Source organism: Candoia aspera, chromosome 1 (assembly GCF_035149785.1).
Source record: "Candoia aspera isolate rCanAsp1 chromosome 1, rCanAsp1.hap2, whole genome shotgun sequence".
NCBI classification, from domain to species: domain Eukaryota; kingdom Metazoa; phylum Chordata; class Lepidosauria; order Squamata; family Boidae; genus Candoia; species Candoia aspera.
This window is the reverse complement of record NC_086153.1, coordinates 217,229,051-217,250,787: the sequence shown is the minus strand read 5'-3', so window position 1 is coordinate 217,250,787 and position 21,737 is coordinate 217,229,051. Positions and strand designations below refer to the sequence as shown.

The 21,737-nt window shown below is 39.8% G+C and overlaps 1 protein-coding gene across 1 annotated transcript in view; it reads right to left on the bottom strand.

Annotated features, from left to right (window-relative positions):
• ITGB5 (integrin subunit beta 5) overlaps nucleotides 1-19,468 on the bottom strand; it is a 74,218-nt gene extending 54,750 nt beyond the window's left edge. The window contains exons 1-3 of the mRNA XM_063288770.1: nucleotides 18,982-19,468; nucleotides 8,573-8,658; nucleotides 2,524-2,728 (exon numbers count right to left, since the gene is read on the bottom strand). Coding sequence (XP_063144840.1) covers nucleotides 2,524-2,728; nucleotides 8,573-8,658; nucleotides 18,982-19,063 — 373 coding nt within the window. The 5' untranslated portion in view covers nucleotides 19,064-19,468. The remainder of the gene's footprint in view (nucleotides 1-2,523; nucleotides 2,729-8,572; nucleotides 8,659-18,981) is intronic.
• Between the last annotated feature and the right edge of the window lie 2,269 nt (nucleotides 19,469-21,737).

The following is a 21,737-nucleotide window of genomic DNA, read 5'->3' as shown; positions in this document are numbered from 1 at the left end:
TTACTCATTAGCACAACTAACAGATTACTTACTGGAACATTTATATAGACACAGAATGTACAGAGTTTCTATAGTATTACTTTCTCTGAATTCCACATTTTGTGACTTCTGCTTTTAAAGTTACTTTGACTTCATTGGCTTCTATGCACTGAATATAATCCTCTAATTCTGCCCAAATAAGACTTCCACTTGCTGCCTAAAGATTCAGGAAGCAGAAATGATTGATGCGACAGGGAGTTCAGCTGAACAAAAACCTCCCCCCCACACCCATTCTGCACAACAGGTTTGTTCCCGTTGGGCAATTATTTTCTCTCTGCAAATGCATTCTCCAGGAAAATCAACATGCATCATACAGAGGCTGATTCTCATTTTGTGAATTTGCTGTGAATCAAATGTGAATCCCTATCAATAGAGAGCCTTAAAATATAGTTTCAGATCTAGCTTGAATATTTTACCCATATATCATGGACCCCTTTGCTGTCACATCTCCTTTAGGAGCATCCTTATTCAGATGATGTACAGGGAAAAATAACTGATAATAACAACTTATAACCTTAAAAATGCATGCAACCATAACTCAGAAGTATAGATCAGTTGTTGAATGCACAAAGATTTAGAGAATTTAGATTTAGAGGTGACATAAACCAGCTAAAACTTTGGATAAGTTACTGCTATTCTGTGGGTTTCAGAGATTCAGCTTTGTATAATACATTAGCATTTTACCAATGAAACCAAATCACCCCAAGCAGCTTACTTGTTTCTCATCTAGTGCGAAGGTGGGCAAAGGGTGGCCTTCCAGATTTTGTGGAAAGGTAAACTCCCCTCAGCTCTAGACAGCACAGCCAGTAGTGAAGGTTGATGGGGATAGAAACCAGGAGATTGTGAGTTCTAGTCCCACCTCAGGCATGAAAGCTGGCTGGGTGACCTTGGGCCAGTCCCTCTCTCTCAGCCCAGCTCACCTCACAGGGTTGTTGTTGTGGGGAAAAGAGGAGGAGGAAGGAGTGTTAGGTATGTTCACCGCCTTGAGTTATTTATAAAAAATAATAAAGGTGGGATAGAAAATAAATAAATAAATCCAACAATATCTGCAGGCCCTCACACTGCCCACCCCTGCCCTGACACAGTGCAGTACAAGCTGAAAGGGTTAAAACGCTACCTTTATTAATAGTGCTATTAATAAATGCATTACAAATGACTGTGAAAGAGAAAGTTGCCTACCACTGCATAGAAAGCTTTTTAAAGCCTGATACAAAATTATTGTATTGATATGAAACTCCAAGGCATTTAAACTTGCAGTGGGAAAAAACCTCAAAGGGCCTTGGGGGTTTATCCTAGGCTAACTTTAACTATGTTAAAAGTTCTTGATATTTACACAAGAAGGGGCATCTGAATTCCTTATGAACGAACTAGAGAAATACAAGTGGCTCACTGCTTAATACATGCTTCTAAATATTTGCAGAAAGAAAGAAACGCAAGGCAGAAAAATATTCTCAGTCTCTCATTTGATTGAATTGTTCCGCAACACAGCAACACAAGAATTCCAGGCCCATGCAAAACTGCTAAACGAATCCAACTTTTATTGTGACCTTTTACTACATTATAAAGTGCCCTTTAGAAAAGTCTAAATACGAAAGGCCAAATATTTGTACACCAGTGTTGAAAATCAACCAAGGTCTCTTTTCTGCAAATTAATTCCACAGTGAAACCTCCGCCTTCTGTACTCTAATTTCCATATTGGTGGACAATTAATAATAGCGAGCATTCTAGCTTCTGGATCAGAACTTCATAATGGCAAATCAATCAAAGCACTTTTGTTGTTTAGAGCAGTACAGGGGAGAGGGAGATATTTCTCATAATTGGAAGTGGGGGATTCAACATTTCTGGAAGTGACTGACTCATGAACTGCAGGTTCTTCCAAATTTTGATCTCACGTGTTCAAAGTTTAATAACATTTTAAAGCAGTTGTTTCACCATAAGTTGCGAATTCCTTATTTAGTTATTTATTACAATAATCTGTATGCTGCCTACTGGTTGGACTCCAAGTGGACTGTCAGAAAATAAGCCAGAGGTGAGGAAATTCTCAGGACAACTTTATTTATAAGAAACTTAGATTAGTTGGCGTAACTTGGGACTCAACGTTTTAGCCATATAAATATTACCAATTTGCTCCATACTGGTTGGAAAGCCAGTATAATTAAAAGAAAATGGGGGCCAGGAAGGAGATGAAATAAGCAATTATTACAGGACTATTTGTTCTACTGACAGGGTAGTTTGCCTTGAAAGGAAAGACACCAATTGGATCCTGATCGAGAATCCCACACTGCAAGCTTCAGAAGTAAAAGAGAAACTGTACTTGCTGAATACCAGGGACTAGACCAGCATTTCTCAACCTTGGCAGCTTGGAGATGTGTGGACTTCAACTCCCAGAATTCCCCAGACCCCTGTTCAGATGTTGCTGAACAGTAAGTCCTAGTAGCCCCGGCCTGTGTAACTTAATGATGAGAAACACTCAGTAACACTCACCAGGCCGCAGATTAAGGGAGATCTTTTGAGGCCTTATTTGGGTAACGTCCGGATTAGTCCCACTAGAGCTCTTACTGCTCAGTGGAAGGTTTTTTACTATATTAATGCTGCTTTTTGTGCTCTCAAAATGCCCTGCACAACCATTGGTGATGAGATTTTCAATGAAGTCACACCTCGAAGTGATGGATTTTTTGTTGCCAAATTCCTGTAAGAGAAGAGAAGAATAAAAAACAAGTATCAGTTTGCCCAAGGTCTATTCTGATGCAAAGGAGAGTTAGCAAGGAAGCCATTTCTTTCTTGTATATTTTCAGTGTGGCTGTTTTACAAAGAGATCATATCAGCAAACATTTCAACGTATTCCATGTTCATCTTAGAACTATCCTACAGATCAGAATGAAATGCAGTGACCAGCTTGGTTGGGGATAGGGGATGAGTGGGACTGAATAGGGATTAAGAAGAAAAACAGTTCAGGAGACAAGGAAGTTCAACTGGAGAGGGGGATTAGTAAACCATCGTTATTTAAACAAGCAATTGGGTAAGCAAGACATTCTCTCAGGCTGACGTACTGCTAGAGTCATGGTTATACTATAGTGGCTTTCTCGTACCTGGTCTCCAGAACCCAAAGAAGTTTTCAGTAATTGCAAATACACATGAATGTATTAAACCACTGGGCTACTATCTACAGGAAGTGTCTCTCTTCTATACCAGTTGCTAGAGAGCAAGAATGGAAAGAATAGTTGCTCAAACACTCCTTTTGGGAGCTTAGCAAATGCATCTGATCAGCTACCAAACTACAGTAGCCCTTGGCCTCACCCAGCCTTCTTTTGCCTCATTTTTGTAGGTTTTGTTTTGGTGGAAAGGCAAGGCAAAAACTGAGTAGAACAATGAAATAGTACTAATTATCAAAAATTATACAGCATGCATATAAGGCTTTTCTTAGCAACCAGAACATTCAGGAGTTAATAGCTTGGTAATGAGAGCCAGTTTGGTCTAGTGGCTAAGCTTCTGGGCTAGAAACCAGGAGACTGAGAGTTCTAGTCCCACCTTAGGCATGAAAGCCAGCTGGGTGACCTTGGGCCAGTCACCTTCTCTCATCCCAACTCAGTGCAATGTAGACTAGCCTCCTCATGGTGCACCACGGGCAATGTGATTTGTCATGGCTAAATAGTCCACACATCTGGCTGCTGGACCTCACAAGAATTTCCCAGCAAAGAAAAAAGCAGCAGGAACACCAAACTGCTATGCCATACGAAAAAAAAAAAAAAGCTTGGTAATCCTTATAACTGTTCCTCTAAACATTGTTCCCATGCTACTGCTATGGAATTAGAAGCTTTCTTAAGGCCCCCCATATGCTGAAATTCCACCTCATTGCTCACAAATTTAATAATCACTGTACACAGAAAATGCCAGTTTTCTGTTTTGTTCTAAAACTGACCTTTACTGACCTTCCCCAAACCGGCCTTTAATATTGTACGGTACCTTTAAAAATATTAGACTAAATTTAAATAATAAGAAAGGCTCTTGGGGAGTTTTCATACTAATTCCAAGTTCTTATCAAAATGAAATAAAAAAATATTTGGCTAAAGAAGTATTTTTCTGGGATATGTACCATTTTAATGTTCTATTTAAACAAAATTAAGTCATGTGAACAATGTTTCTGTTTTCAGCAATATGGTGGTTTCATTTCTAGGCGGAGGTAAGAAAAAAGCATTAAATTACCAACTGACAAATATAAGACCTATGAAAGAATACAATGCAAAATGGATATAGTTGTTGTTAATCCTTCTGTGTCCTTGTCCTTAAGATCTCTTTGTACCCTCCCCCCACCATCTACTTCCCATGGGCCAAAAAAAGAACTGTGCACTTTCCTCAACAGTACTTTCTGTATATAAATCATTAGATGAGCTTCTGCAACAAAAACAGGAGAACTATATTTGTAAGCAAGCCCAATCACAACCCACAAATGTGCAATTGCTTTTTGGGGGGAGAAAGGCCAAGACAAGGCCAGTGAGATCACACTAGCAAGAGACAAAGGACACCGACCCCTCGTTCTCCCTACTTCAAATTACAGCTGAGGACTGTGGAATGTGCTATCAAGGGGAAAGGGGAGATAATTAAGCACAGAAAATAGAATGTGGAAGTATATACATATAGAACCCTAAACGACTGGGGACCAGGTTAGTTAAAAGAGCATCTTCAACAACACCAGTCTCAGTTTTAGTGAGGAGGAAGGTCTTGTTTTCTGTTCTGCAAGCCGTGATGGACTTTGTGGTACCTGCCCTCTGCAGTGACTCTTCCTCAGTAAAACATCAGGTCCTAACTTTAAACCTAAAGTGCTTTAAGTCCTTTTGAATAATCTTGGTTCAGATTGTCCTTTCCATGCCAGGAGTACCCCTGAATTTTTCAAAAATTGTTTTTTAATGTTTTTTTTAATTGTTTTTCATTTCCTTAAAAATTAGTTTTAGCATGTATTTTTACAAATATGGTAAACCATTCTGTGATTTTTTTAAAAAATTAATAGATATAAGATTGGGCTGTTTGGTCAGGTTCCTTGTGGTTGATGAGAATGGAAGTAGGAGCTCAAAGGGATGGGCTCCTGGCTGCCATGGGTCCCAAGGGAGAGGCAGGGTGGTGCAAGTAACTCCAGCTGGCCATGGAAGAATAACAAGAACCATGAACTCAGCAGGGGCTGGTTTGGGAGGGTTTATAAAAGTGGCTTTAGTTCACTGTAAGTAACAACTCCCTGTTTGAGAGATGGGGAGGGCTGGGAAGTAACCACCCTCCAGTGAGAGGCCAGAAAATGATCCCAAACCCAGAGGATCTGAGTAAGAGGAAGGAGGGAACTGAAAGTGGAATGAAGGAAAGTAGAGGGATTGTAAAGGATGGATGGAGGAAGACAGCAGCAGCAGCATTGTCATGGTTGATTGCACAGTCAGCCAGATGTTTAGATTGGATAAGGCATTTTTGTCCACCTATCGAGTCCTTCCCAAGGACCTGAGATAAGCAGATATTGTTGTTGTTGTTATTTTAAATTTATTGGCCACCCAACTCCAGTGGAAGGTGGAATTAGAAGGGACAGCAAGAGTGAGTTTAGGGGCTGGTGAGATTGGCTTGACAGATACAAGATGTTGACTCAGGTAAACTGGGTGAGAGTGAGGGTTGAGTATTTGGTTGAATGTGGTGTTTGTAGATTGAACTCTGGATTTGCTAATGATGTGGGGAAGAAAGAGGAAGAACAGATTTAAGTTATAATGGTAATGGGAGATAACAAGAGTTTGAATTGTGCAACTTGGTACTAGTCCCACTTTCTGTCCCCCCGATGTGCCCCTCCCCCCGAAACAGCAGGGCTTGGGATTCTCCTAGATGCATGGTTGTCACTAGACAGCAGGTAGAATCTGTGGTTGATGGGCACCTTCACTTAGTTCTGGTTGCTTATTGCTTTTTGTGCTAACTGCATTTTATTTTGCTATGTTATTTTGATGTTATTGTCCTTGGAGATTGTTTTATGTTTCCTATATAATACACTGCCAGGAATCATTTGAAGTCTGGTAGTCTAAAAATACAGACAAACAGATAGGTAACCGAGTCATTTATGGAGCATTCCTTCTCTACAGCCCGGCTCAGCCTTAGAAAAGAATAATCAGCTCAGTGCAAATTGTGTTTTAATTAAGAATATACTGTAGCTGTAAGTCAGGCTGTCTGAAAATTCTCACTGTGATTTCAACATATCTCAATTTTGCCAGCTTAGAAAAGGGTAGTTAAGAGAACTGGCCACAGATACAGTTCCTCATCTTTATTTTCCTGTTGTCCTTGTCCCTTAGCAGATTTTTGAAGGATAATTAAGATACATTGCAAGTTTCCTTCTGATTTTAAACTTTATGCTCAATAATAAAGCATTATTAATTTTATTCACATCAGAAGAGATAGAATACTTTGCAATCTGAGGAACCAGGAAAATAAAATAGCTCTCCAAATTTAGACTAATTCAGTAGGAAAATACACCGTAGCTAATCCATACCGTGACTGGAAGTGTACATCATCTATCGATATTCGACCTATCTATAAATCACAAAGAGAGACAGGGCACTGTCAAACACTGAGTATTCCTTTCTAGCATAACAAACACTGCTGTAATCCCTGCTCTTGGATTTTCTGATTTTGGTGTCAATCTCTCATTTTAGACTCACCATCTTATAATAACAATAATCAGCTCTAAAATTTCCCATTTGCTTTAACCATTTTTTTTGCAATGTCATTCCTTTATTACACCTTACCCTCAACAGATATATATTCCAAAAGCATGTCATTTCCATATACCACATCTGTTTTTTCCCCCTGAAAACAAAAATATAAGGGAAGCTTTCATCTCTAAAAGAAAAGGCCTCCAGAAACATTCTGTCCGAGGATCTCAGATGAAGCATGTTTTCCATCAAAATATCATCTAATTATTTCATGAAATACCAGTATAACCTGTTAGTGCATACTTCCTAAGCTCATTAGCCATAGTTAGAACTGATTTTTTAAAAATCCATCTTTATTCTCATTAAGCATGGCTCATTTCAGTTTGGTTTACTTTGCACTTGCTTGATTTAAATCAAATCAACAGTCAAATCGTTAGATCAAAACTATCTAGGTAGTTGTTCTTGAACAGGAATACCTAAGATTTCCTCTCTCTTTTTATTTTCTCCCCAAAATGTGTTCCTTCTGAATTGCAGATTGAAAAACATAATAATCTCTGCACATGCAGTATTATTAAACACTGATCTTTTGAAGCATGTGCAGAAAATCATAAGCATCATTAGACATGCCAGAGGAATTAGACTACAAGTCTCTTACAACTTTAAGTCTTGTATTCTGATTCCATCATCTAAATGAAACGTTTTGGGTAACAGAGGAAAGTTGGCTGAAAACCCATTAGACAGAAAGTTTTTCTACCCTACTAATGGAAGGAAGATAAATTGACGTGGAATTCTGCCTGTGGGTTGGAGTATAATATTTGCATCCAGTAATCTTGGGGATATTGTAGTGTTCTACAAACCTGGATGTTAGATATGAATTTTAAAACCCAGAGTTTATTCCACAGAAATCCAAATTTTGTGAGACATTTTATGAATAAAAGTGTATAGTTTTGTGGGATATAGTATCTTAACTTTTCCCCTCCATAATGAGTACCTGAGTTAAAATGAGGTGAAGACATTTAGCATGACTGCTACAACTGTTTACAGCTAGTACAGATATTTACTTTTCCGGCCTAGCTTAAAAGCCTTGTTATTATTGGCAGAGGCATCATTCAAAGAGGATATTTGAATGAAAAATTACTGTAGGCTTCAGGAATTATCTCATATAAAATAGCTCTTTACCCTCCAATCAAGTCTGAAAGATCTTAACAACTGATGTGCCGATGCAGCACCATGAACTACTGATGACTGACCCCAAAAGAACAGTCACAACAATCCCTGAATAAACCTTTGCGTTGGCAGGGCTATGAAACACATCACCATTCTCTGTGCCAAGAAAATAACTTAAATTCATCTTGATATGACTGTATCTCCACAGCTTTGAAAGGAATATTTTCTGTCTTTCAGATGTCCCCACCAGCGATATACTTGCCATAAACATAAACTGCATACAAGGTGGGTCAAAGCCAATGCTTGGAGGAAGACAATTTTCTTCTAGGCCTTGCTTTCGGTAAAAAGCAGTGGAGATATCAAATAAATGTACATGCCACTTAGTCTCAAATGTCTTACTGTAAATCTCAAGTCACAAAATACGAAGAACATTCTAACGGTTATGGCCAGAGTTCGACTGAATTAAAGATTTCCTTAAGAATCAATTTCATAATGGGATGGACATTTTTCAGTTGCATAACACTCTTCTCCAAGCTAGAGCCAGGATAACATTTCAAAAGTCAGGAGGGCAGCATAGGGAAGAAGTTGTATCCACCCCATAGATTTTTTCTAACTGTACCTTGAGGGAAAAGATCTGAGGTTACAAAGACCCAGGATACAACATGCTTTATTTAACTAGGGAGGACGAAAGAGGAACATACCTCTTTAAAGCACCAGGCACACTTGGGATGAACGAGCAAGCATTCTTCACAGGAGGTAGCATTGCCGCTCGAACAAACACTGAGACCTTTAAAGAACAACAGAGAAAAACTGAGAGAAGGCCCAAGAAAAACTGGGAGACTTTGCTGCTCCTGCACCAGAACAAAAATAGCTTATCCATATCAACATCATGTAAAAGCTTTGCTCTGCTCTAGAGAAGATTAATCCTTAGAGGAACCTACATATTTCTTTTTCTCCAAATTAATTGTTTTACTATAGAATGCAAATAATACATTGTAGAATACACGTAAAGACTAAATACAGTGCTGTCTATACAATAGAAACTGGAAGCTGTTAATGCTGTGATGTTTAAGGTAAATTAAACCTTTCAAAAAAGAACATTTATATCAATGTTAAATACTATTTCTAATACTGTATATGTATGAACATAGAGTTCCATATATTGAACAGCTGATGCTTAGTATGACATTGGTAAGTTGCAAAATGCACTGAATTATTTTCTAATATGATAAAAGTTTCTATTTGTTGCTTTTGAAATCAAGTTAGGAAATGTGGCACATACAGAGATCCTTACACACACACACACACACAAACACTCACGTCCAACTAATTGTGGGGCAGGGGGATAAACCTATGTAAGCAATTTTAAAGGAAAGGTTTTCCCGCTGTAACATCTATTTGTCCGAAGAAATTCTATTTCAAAGGTGTTCAGGCAACACACTGGAGGTTTTATGTATTTATTATTTTTAAACATTCATATCCAACCTTATGCATGTCTTTATTTATAGAACTCTAAGCCAGTGTTTCTCAGCCTTGGCAACTTTAAGATGTGTGGACTTCAACTCCCATGGCTGGCTGGGGAATTCTGGGAGTTGAAGTCCACACATCTTAAAGTTGCCAAGGCTGGGAAACACTGCTCTAGGCAGTTCATAACAGACTATACTGAATGGGACTTTATATAACTTCACATTTTAAAATCAATGCACAAATCAACAATTATCATTCAAAGTACACTTCTCTGCAGTTGACAATGCAGTTTGTCAAAAATAAAAAAGGTATTAAGAGAAAATACCATACAAAGATGCAGATATTTGTGAAAAATATGCAAAATGCAGAAGAGAAAATAATAGATTTCAGTTACAAAAAGCATTCTAACTGAATATTGGGGAGAAGATCTATATGAGCAGCTCAACAATAGAACCAATCATTCAGGGAGCAGGGAATTCTTTTTGGTTATCTTGGGGGTATATTAGTTTAGATTTCAGCACTGAGCAGTGGGTTGGATTCAATGAACGTAAAGGTGCCAATTTTTCATGCAAGGTGCCTATAAGAAGGCTACACCATATGCTTCCAATGTGCTTGGACAAATGAGTATACAGTATTTCCTGTTTAGACTACCTTTGTTAGGGCTCTTTCTTTAAAGAGCAATATAGGTAGTCCTTGGTTAACGACCACATTAGGGACTGTAAAATTGGTCATTAAGCAGTGTGGTCATTAGGTGAGGCATCACATGACCGCACTCAATTTTATGACATTTTTTGCAGCAGTTGTTAAGTGAATCATGCAGTTCCTATAGATTTTGCTTGTCAGGAGCAAAATCATCACGGCTGGGAACACTGCTAATGGCAATCATGTGACTCCGGGATACATGCCAGTTGTCAAGCGCCTAAATTTTGATCACATGACCATGGGGACACTGTGATGGTCGTTAAGTGCGAGGACTAGTCACAAGTCGCTTTTTTCAGCATCGTCATAACCATGCTAAACGAATGGTTGTTAAACAAGGACCACCTGTACAAGAGGAAGAAACAAATAGCTCATATCCACCATTAGCCTAAATTGGGTGAAATTCTATTATTTCCATTTTGGTTATGGAATAGATGGTGCTAACATAACAGCACTTTGATAATTGAGATACGGATCAAATTGTAGGTCTCTCTCTTTCTCTTTCTCTTATTTAGCAGTTATCATAATCTATTTGTTTAGAATTATTCTTTGGGTATTTCAGCTAGGCACAGTGCAAAAATAAAACAATAAACCTTGACTCTTCCTACCTAGATACTGGATATATGAAAGCAATTTTTTTGGTGCCTTCAAGTCAGTATTGACTTCTGGAACTGCCTGGACAAGTCCCTGAAGTTTTCTTGGCAAGATTTCGGAAATGGCTTGCCTGCTTCCTATGACCGAGAAAGAATGACTGGCCCAAGGTCACCCAGATGGCTCTGTGCCTAAGGTGGGACTATAGCTCAGGGTGTCCCAGTTTCTAGTCTGGAGCCTTAACCACTATACCAAACTAGCTCTCATATGAAAGAGAGAAATAAAAAAGGGTTAACTTGCTTTGAACTGCATAGTTATAACAATGATATTTACAGAAGAGGGAAAAAACCATGAATAATATGGTGTTTTGGGAAGGGAGCTGATGTTGACACTTAATTCACATTAAGGAATCCAACAAATGACCCTACATTCATGCTATGCAGACTAAAGAGAAAATGACCTGAGGCTGGATTATAAATAGGTTTGTTTTTTCATACCAAAGTGGTCAATTTAATGACTACATGCACAGAGACTATCCCATTAAATCCCTCTTAAAAGATCAACATAAGCATTAGTCAGTTTTGCTCCAAGATTTCTCATCAGCAACTGTAGCTGCAAAACGAAAGGGTAGAATTCAGGGGCAGGTTAGATATGGCTCAAAGAGACTCCAATTTTGTCTTGGTAGGAATTCAGATTCCCCTTCATAACATGTTTGTGTGGCTGTGCTTGTGCAGCATATGCTGATATTTGAAAATGCAAAAGATGGGTGTTGCCTGCATAAATAATTCACTTTGAGAATTGAAAATTCCACACCCCACACACCATAAAGTTGAAAAAATGTCAACCTGCTCCAGCAGCAGCAGCTTTGCATCACATAGTTTAGAGAATTCCATGTTCAACAGGAAGACTAATGTCCTAAAGGATGATTTTCCAACTCTCTGTATTGACTTGTCCACAGAGATGCATATAAGCATTGGGATGTGCCATTAATCTCTGATGTGTCCACAGAAATTTGGGGGGTGGGGGGTGGGGGAGAGAGGAAGGTATGGTATAAAAGAAATCCTTAGTTTTCTCTGGATAGGGTGCTCCATTTAGATGGTAACCATGGGTGGAAGAAACAATAGTTCTGTTTTCTTTTTTAAAACACTGACAAGTGATACGGCGATAAGAAAAAAAAAAGGTCACCTGATGAGTTTGGGATTTAGGAGATACGATGAAGAATGTGTGTCAATCTACAGAGAAGGAAGAACTGATTTTCAGAAGAGAAAATACTAGGCATCAATAAAAATCATCTCAGCAGTCAACCCACTTGAGCTAAACATTTCAAATTGTAGCTTTCAAGTTATCTTAGCCTGCTTGGATTCTCCCTTCTTCTGCCGTCTTTATTTATTTATGCCATTTCTATTTTGCTCAATGCTGACCATTTCTTCCTTCTGTTCTGTCTCAGAATTCTCCTAGAGAATGCTCTTCCATCTTGTTAGACCAAGTTATGGGGCTGGTGGGAACTTCTTTCCTCTTCACTTTTCCCAGTACCTCTTGTGCCTTGCATTAGTTGGATTGGTTTCACAATCCTTATATTCCCTGTATCAAGAATTAGTATTTTGGATCACTGGTTTCCTTACCTAAATCAGATCTGTGCCCCAAAATAACAGTAGCCACATGTGCACATTGATTAGCTATACTGTAATATAGTTTGTTTGCATGCTGTCATAAGCAAATGAGGCTACCTGTTCAACAAATCAGTTTTAAAAATCCAAGCTAAATGTTGTATAGGAATTAAGTCTACATTAGTCTTCATTTGTCTCTGCCCACCCAGTAGGATCAAGAAGGGCAGATGCACTCCGTGTCCCATCAGTTAAAGACTGTCATCTTGAGGGATCCAGGAAGTACTCCTACTCTAGTGCAGTATCTGATCTCTGGAACAATATCCCCCCCCCCCCAAGATTCGTGTTGCTCCCACCCTTATATCATTCAGGAAATTGTTGAAGACATGGGTGTCTTCCCAGGCACTGGGGAAAGGGTGATGGTGGAGCCCCCTTTTGGTTAGTTGATTTATAAGTGCTCTTTTGTTCTTGCGGTCAGTTGTGTTCTTTTTATTTATACTATGTCTTATTTGTAAGCCCCCTAGGGTTGTCAAGGAGGCAGGTGGCCTCCTTGAAATTTGATCAATAAATAAAATCAATAAAGTCATGTCATCTGGTTTGTTGCAACATGGCGGAAAATCTAGAAAGAGAATTTGTGCCATAGGAACATAAGCAGTAAAAGACTAAAATAAAATGCAAAATATTATGTGCCATCAAGTTGGTGTCAACTCTTAGAGACCACATAGATTTAAATGCAAAATATAATTTTCTATATACAAATGGCAGCTCAAAATCTCTCTGCCTAAATCCATCTTTCTCTCATTATGTCATTTTTATTTTTTGTACAATGCTAATGTGTGAATTATCTCTACAAATAATAATGACAAAATAAGGTTGTGCTAGTTAATTATTGTGATGAAGCTGTTTTCAAAATAAGGATTATGAAGAAAGCATTCCATGTATTTCCCACTCTTCTCCTGCATTTAAGGCAGATAATTGTCTCCTTTATCTATACCACCATGATTACCATGACTATAAAGTAAAGTCTCAGAATTCATTTATTCCTTTTGTTAGAAGCACAGTTATACAATCCCAGAGGCCTTTTGACAGAATTCTGAATTCCATAAATTCAGATTTAAGATGAACTTGGGGGTGGGGGCAAATTTAGTTTCATTTTTTGAACTTTTAATACTAACATTTACAGAGGATGATAAGGTAACATGGTAGACTTGAAAGCCAGAAGATGAAGTAGATGAAGGACAAGAAATAGAAAGTCACATTCATCAGTTAGTTTGCTTTCACAAAGAACAAACAACTACATGGATGGTTACTTAAATACATTTTAATCAAATAATGACATATATCAAATTTCTAGAATCTGAATCAAATTTCAGGCAGTGAGTTGTGATCTAGCACTTAATGTGTTAATAGAATGCACAATATCATTCCATTAATGATATTCTGGGGAATACAGCTGAAATATTAAATTTACAGCCGCATACCAATTTCTACCCTGACTTGATTTCATCACTCAGAAATAAATTAACTGCCCATGTTTTGCTTGCATTTTACTTCCAGATGTCTTGGATTCAGTGCTTATTCTAACAATGTCTGGAGCGTTTTCACCAGGCTCTGCAGTTTTTCAGTTCTTTGTCATAGGCGGCTTAATTCAGCAGATACTTTGTTAACCCTGCTTCTTAAATTGTAAGTCTAGAGAAGGAAATCAACAATACAGAGCTAAAAACACTCAGATCTACTTTGGTTTTTTAAAAACACATAATCATCACAATAAGAATGTTTTGTGGGTGCATTTTCTAAAGTGGGACACATGTTCCATCAGAAGCATGAAAGAGCATCCTTACTGCTTTCATAGCAGCTTCCCCAGCACTTCTTTTCGCAGTAGTAGACATCTCGATTGCAGCAGCTTATGCTAGAGCTATTTACCAGTTCACAGAATCCCACTGCGTTATTATTCACAGGAGATATGCTAGGAGCATTTTCCTGGTTGTCTGTTGAATTTATTTTTCATAAACATGCATAGAACTGGGTTGCAGGCTTAACTCAGACTAAATTCTGTTTGAGCCTTGAGTGAGCATCGCCCACACCAGTTCTGGAAGTGTTTCACGCTGAAAATGGGAAGCTTCAAAATGTTTTACACTCAAAGTTTTGCACTCAAAAGAGTTCAAATGGAGACATTTTGCATATCCCTTGTAAAACAGAAACAAGAATCTGCTGTATGATAAGTTAGATTTTTGTCTATTTAGCTCAGTATTATATACACAGATTTGTGACAGTTCTGCAAAATTTTGGGCAGGAATATTTTTTTACCTTTTCTAGGAGATGCTGGGGCTTGAACCCAAGAACTTCTGAGGCAAAGCAGATATTTCACCACTAAGTTAGTGTTTTAATATGATCAGTCCATAAGGAATTTTCTAACACCATGGAGGTGGCCACATAGTTGAGAAGATACTAAAGGATTCCATAGTTGGCAAGGATAGATGTGATCTTCTCTGCAAGTTTCTAACTAGAATTTCATTGCGTCAATTTTTTAATCTGTCTGTCTGTCTGTCTGTCTATCTATCTTTCATATTTCATCACCACCCATCTCAGTAAATAGCGAACACCTAAACAATCAGTAATGCTTTTAGGACATTCATTGATAAATATAGTTCTGGATAGAAGTAAAAAGGGCTGCCACCTGGCATGTACCAAACATAGATCCTGTGAACTTTATAAATATGATTTCTTGGAGAAGCAATCATATCACTAGAAAAGTACGTCATAATCCAGGTTAGGACCAAGCAACGTATCAGCAAGAAAACAAGCACTGCATTTATGTAGGTTTCATGGATGATGGTGAGCAGGAGGAGGCCCCTATCCAGGGGGGGAAAACGCATGCGTAGTTTAGAGACTTTGAGCTGTCATTCAGAGAAACCCAGAGCAGACCCAGAGCAGACCCGCCTTGAGTTTTGGGGTTTATCTGTCTGGGTTTTCCCACGCTCCTTCAGTTTGGTAGGATTTTCTGTCTACTATAGCAGTTAAATAAAACACTAGAGACTTTCTCCTTGTCTCGGCATGGTCTTTGCTTAAGCCAGGAGAGATGCCTGAAGTCTTGGCAAAACTGGAATCTGCTGGCCTTGTTCAAAGATCAACTATATGCTACCTTAAGTGAAAAAAAAAGTCATTTCAAGAGGGTTTTTTTAATGATAAAAAATGTTATATTTAGGCAGAGATCTGATCCTTTTAAACAAGTGCAAAGATATGACTGTATACATAAAAATTTACTGGGCTTCTATAAATGGAAGCCAACTAGATCACTCAAGTAGCTGCCCAAGAAAAGCATGATAGCCTATTTCCTGTTGCAAAACCTCTTCACAAGATAGCCAGAGAATTATTCCTGTGCAATATGCAAGGCCAGTCCTGAGTGAAATGCGACATAATTTTAGTACTAGATAACTGCACCTTTCATTTTGAGAATGCAGACTTTATTTCTTCATCTTTTCCCCAATCACTAGATCTTTTCATCAGACACTTTCTTATAAAAATTAGTTTGTGGATCTTGAAACCTTAAAAATATTGACCTAGGCACTGAAATAGCAGCAGGGAGACCTGAGTTCTACTCCTCCCTTAGGCACTGAAACTAGCTGGGTGATTTTGAGCCAGTCACTCTCTCTCAGCCCTAGGAAGAAGACAAAGGCAAACCACTTTCAAAATGTTGCAAAAACACCTGTATCGATGAACCTGTCCATGTAGCTGCCCAGAGTTAAGACTGACACAAAGGCATAAAAATAATAATAAAATATTCTGGAACTTTTCTTATTACTAACCCAACTACCTTTTACTTTTTGTAGACCTCCAGTTGGCATTTCTCCACCTATGTACTGAAATCTGCACCATGACAGATTACAGTGGTGTATCATGTGTCACAATGCTAGTTGTGCCCATATTTTAAGAAAGGGGGAAGGGAGGCAATTCAAAAACAAGATAAGCAAAGAGGAGAAGAACACACCTCTCCTTCATTGCTTCTTTCTAACCATGCCCTCCTGAAAAATTCAGCCCTTTTGAAACATACACTGGGACAGCAATAAAGAAGCTTCATCCGAAAAGTACAAAAATTATCCTTGGGATCAGCTGCCATACACAGTCACAAGCAATCACTTCTAAGTTACAGTTCACTCCACATAAAAATGACTGACATTTTATAGCTTGTTCAAAAATATGTTACAGGGGATAAAATACTTCCTAGAGTTTAGTCAGCTAGATCATTTAGATCCATATTGCATTTGTTAAATGGGCAAGCCCAACAAGATCAGTGTGATTTGCTCTGAGGTAACTACAAACAGAATTGCAGTGTTACTGCAACATACCTGTCATCAAGCAGCACCTCTCCCCACAATATGGCTGCCTGATTCATTGTCCCACACATTCTGAAAACTTGTTAGGAAGATTGACAGTAGGGCTTTCCTAGTGGCTCAGCTGATAGAAAACTATACTGGCATAAAAACTGTGGTCCCCACTGCCAATTCCTATCCTGCCTCAATTTTGGCTTGACACTGGATGCCTGTGTCCTGATGTCAGGTGCGCAGCATTGGTTAAGCAAAGCCATCAGTTAAACACTCTGGCATTACTGCCTTTTCTCTTTGTTAACTTCATCAATCAGCAGGAAACCATCTGCTAATCACAACACTGCTGTGACTGGTGGATGGTTTTAACAACAGGCTTGTGCAGACATGGAGTTTTGAAAGAATGCTAAACCTACGGGGTGAGTTAAAACCTGCCACTTCCTGAGCCAACTACCTTTTACTTTTTGTAGGCAGATGGAGCAAGAGAGGCTGGTTTAAAAGAGATGGAACTTCCACTCCCAAACAGAATGGCCCTGCAGGAGAATGCCAAGGGATCAAAGGAAAAGGAGTGTGTCTAAATCCACCTGAAGTGGCCAGTAGTGCTGGCCTGATCCCAAACCTTTTGGCCACCTCACAGCCCAGCAACAGTCAATCAGATTTGGAGTCCTTGAAAGTGATGCAGTCTGCTATGGGCTTAAGGGGGAAAAGACCACTCTGATACAGGAACAGCAAAGGATGATTAAAGGCTACCTCTGGAATGGGTTGGGAAGGGGTGAAGGGAGCATCACGAGGATGTGTTTGTCCCGTGGGTTGGACCAAAAGGGGGACATGGCCCGCAAAAACTGCTTTTGTCAGAAGTGAAAGCTGGGGATAATTTCTACAGGGGTGCAAACTGTCATTTAAACATCCTATAATACACAAATTATTTTAAAATTTTATTATGGAATTTAAGCTTATTTTTCAAAATGAGAGAAGAAGATCTGTTGGCTCAAGTATAGTGGGACAGAAGTTCAGACAGACTGACATCATTAGTCTCTCTCTTAGATCTCCTACTATTCAATACTGCTGTTGCAAGTGACACAGGATAACCATACCTGCTATTGTTTTTCTGCGCTGAGTAATCCATTTCAGCAAAAAGCAGTAGGAATCGAAGTAGCATTTAAAGACCACCCTATTTCTAACTTTCCCTGACAGCGACTTAGGGGTAGAAAGCAAGCAAGCAAAGAATAAGGATCTAGTAACAATTATGATATATCCAAAGAAACAGAACAGCTAATAAGCACATTTGGGGAACTGATATCAAAGATAAGACTTATTTTGGGCTGTACACATATTATCACCAGCCTACGCATCTAAGGAAATCTTGCCCAACTTGGCACTCAGAATGCTGCGAATCTTGAAAATTGCTGCAGCCCCTACACATTCTCAAGGAGCCATCCTGGGAAAGCTGAGCTACAGCTATTTCAAATCCACGAACTACCTTATAAACATTTTAAGAACACTCTCTCAGTAAATGAACATGGGAAGTGTACAGGAAACTTATTGCTCTGCTTTAGAAAACATTTTCTTAGGAGACAGCCAAGTCTACAAACACTTCTACAACACCCACATCTCCTCAGCTCAGTTGGGAAAGAAACCACCCAACAGGCTCCTTTCATATTGCAGAAGTAACATGGTGATGCACAGCCTTTCTGAAATTGTAAGAAGTGGTTTATAAACTACACAAAAATCACATTTTTCTATAATGAAAGGTTTCATGCATCCATATATATCAACCATATTTTTATGTTTGGTTCCTACAAAGAAGTTTAGGAAAAGCCTGCACCATCCCCTGCTTCAGGGTAAAAGCTTGGGACTTCTATTCTTCATGCACCACTACCAATTTAGATTCTATTTCTGCAGCTTTTATCTCATCTTGCCAAAAGACCTGGCAAACTTAATCAATCCATTTAGCCACTTACTCTCTCCAGTCCTCAGTTCAGCCAAAGCTACTGGGCACCCTCCAAATGTGTTGGCAAGCAGCTACATCCACCCTTGCAGCTGAAGGAGCCCAGGCCACACAGCTGGGGAAGGGGGGTGCAGAATAATTGTCCATCGATTTACTGACCTCTGGGCTGCCGCTACTGCTGCTATTACTACTAAAGCATTGGTATGTTTACACAGCGTTCTACACGTGCTATTTTTTATTCTTTCAGATTAACTCCTTCTCCCCCCGCCCCCCAAGTCCTGCCGCGAACAGCAGCATAAAGATTCACAAAAACAACGTTATTCACGTATTTGCCTTTACTGTGGACTGTACACGCCTGTCCCTCTGATCGAACTGGGCAGGAGTCTGCCACAATCCCACATCTGGGATTCACAAAACTACTTTTTCTCACTCCCGATCGATATAAAATATTCCCAGGGTTCACTTTCATTTGCACTCACCTGTAACGCTGTGGCAAAAGGAAGAGAGGATACAAATGCAGACAGCGGCGGCGCACGGCGGGAACCCACTCCCACGGGACATGACGACTGCAGCTGGAGATGAGGGGAGTAAACGGGTCCCTTAAATGCTTCCGTGAAACGGCGGCGGGAGTCGTTAAGAAAGGCCACCGCGGCAACGGCAGGAGGCACCGATCAGTTTGGTGACTGGATCAGGCGCGATCCTAGGCATTCCTGTCTTCGGCCACCGAGTCAAAGCCAGCAAGCAAGCCAGAATGGGAGAGAGAAAAGAGAACAGAGAAACGGCGCTGGCTGCTTCTTCACCCCGTCCGTTTCCTAGCTGCTTCCCTCCCGGACGAACCTCGCCGGCCGCTCTCCAGGGAATCCAAAGTTGCGTGACGGACGGGGCGCCTCCTCAAACGCGGAGTTCTCCCAGGCCCACCATCAGCAGCAACCTTCCCTCCCTCGCTCTCTCCTTCTGTCTGCCTGGGTCGCTTTGGGTTTTTCTGGCTGGTAGCTTCGTCTGTGTTTGTTTCTCCCACCCCCCTTTCCTGGATGACTCTCCGGCCAGGACTCTCCGCAACTTTCTTGCTACCCAGGCTCCGAATGGTAAATCTCCGCCCAGCCCGCCCAATCGGCGTCCAGGAGTGATTAACCCTCTGCAGCCCAGACGCGAGGCGTCTCTCCGTCCTCTGTTGGCGTCAGGATCGGTGGGAATACCTCGCAGCTAAGTCAAGGCGCTGCTGTAGGGTAGGATCGCAACGCATAGTCCTAAGGAATGGCGGAATGGCGTTTTCTAGTCTAATGCTCAGGATTCCCGGCTGTATAGCCACTTCGCAGGTTCCTTTGAACTGTAAAGCACTTAAGGAGTGAAATTCTAATATTCTGAAATAGAGAAATTCTAATGTTCTGAAATATTGTATATTTTTAGATAGGATTTATTTATAGACAACCCTAGAAGAAGTGTAAAAAAACTACTACAGTAATACACTTGTTTAATTGTTCAAAACTTTACCCAGCTTCTGCTACAGTTTTGGGGCAACATCAATCTGCTTTTTTCCAGAATAGTTTTTTCTCACAAAAATAGTGTAGTTTCAGAGCATCCCTGATCTGTTGGGGTGGATGGCTTCATGGATGGCAAGTTCTTAACATTTATTTTCTCATCTGCCTAGCTCTAAAATGCTTGTATCCTGATTGGTACCAATTAGGGAATTATTAGGATAAAAAGCATAGTGATTATGATTCCATCTCAAGTTAACTTAGCAAGTACGTACTGTAGCAGCTTAAAAGGAAAAAATCTGAGCAAGACCAAGTGACTGGGTTAGGGTGCCCTGGATCTGGGGATTTTCTATCTTCACTGGATGGGGTAGCACCCTGCTAGAGAGAGCTGGTGTGCAATTTGGGGGTCCATCTAAACTCATCTGTCCTGCTCGAGGTGCAGGTGGCAGCCATGGCCACCGGGGCCTTCGCGCAGCTTCATCTTGTGCACCAGTTGTGCTCCTTCCTGGATTGGAAGGCCCTCCTTGCAGTCCCTCAGACCTTAGTCATCTCCCAATTGATCTATTGCAATACTGTGTTCATGGGGCTGCCCTTCAAGAGCATTTGGAAGCTGCAGCGGTGCAGGCAATTTGGGACGTATCCTGGTATATCAGGCAACACCCTGCTTCACAAATCTGTATTGTTTCCAGTAGGCTTCCAGGTACAATTTAAGGTGCTGGTAGTCACCTATAAAGCCTTACCTGGCCCAGGGCCAGATTATTTGTGGGATTGCTTGTCCATGATTATATCTGCTTATCTCACCAGATGTGACAGGGTGTGTATGCTTTGGTCCCTTCTCTGAAACAGTGCCATCTAGTGGGACTCAGGAAGTATGCCTTCTGTGTCACAGCACCTACCCTATAGAACAGCATCCCCCTTGAGATCGAGACAGCCCCAACCCTGCTAGGCTTGAAGACCTGGCTTTTTCCCCAAGCAGTGGGGCCAGATTATTAGCAGAGCATGATGTATATGGGGCAAATGGGTTACAGTTTTCGGGGACCACAGCTTTGCTGTAATGTGGTTTTATCATTTGTTTTTATGGTTTGTATCATGAGCCACACAGAGTCACAAGACTGAGATGGGTGGCTCTCTAAATTCCATAAATAATGCAAGGGAAGTTTGCAGTTGATGTTTGCATATATCCATTAGGTTTGTGTAAAGAGAGCACAGTCAACCTTCGTGCATCATGTTTAGAGCATTGGAGGCGACACTTGGGAATCAAAGCAGTGTCCAAGGGAGTGTCACCGTCTTAAACAGTCAAGGCTGGGCTTATCTGCCTCAACCAGCTTCTTTGCTTTGGCTTCTGTCTATGTGATAATTACTTAAAATCAATTACTTTGTAATGATTATTTAAAGGATTTTCAACAATTGCAGATAGAATTACTTTGCCTAACACTCACCAGTGGCACTATATTGTTTTGAGTTTTCATAACAAATGCTAACATTCAAATGGTTAATTTTGTAGGGTTTTTTTTCTGATTACTTGTTTAATTTTCTATTTTTTTCTTTTTGTTCATGTTGGTATTCCAATTATATAATTAATTTGTTGAATATTACTGTTTTTCTTTTTCTTTTTTTTACTGTTTTTAATGTATTTCTCTTTTTAAAATTGCAATGGAAATATTTTAAAAATATCCAGAGTCTCCAGCAGATGAATAGAAATAAAAATAAAAGTGATGAAATGACTTAGGATAAAACTGAGGTTAGGTGAGGAAAGAAGG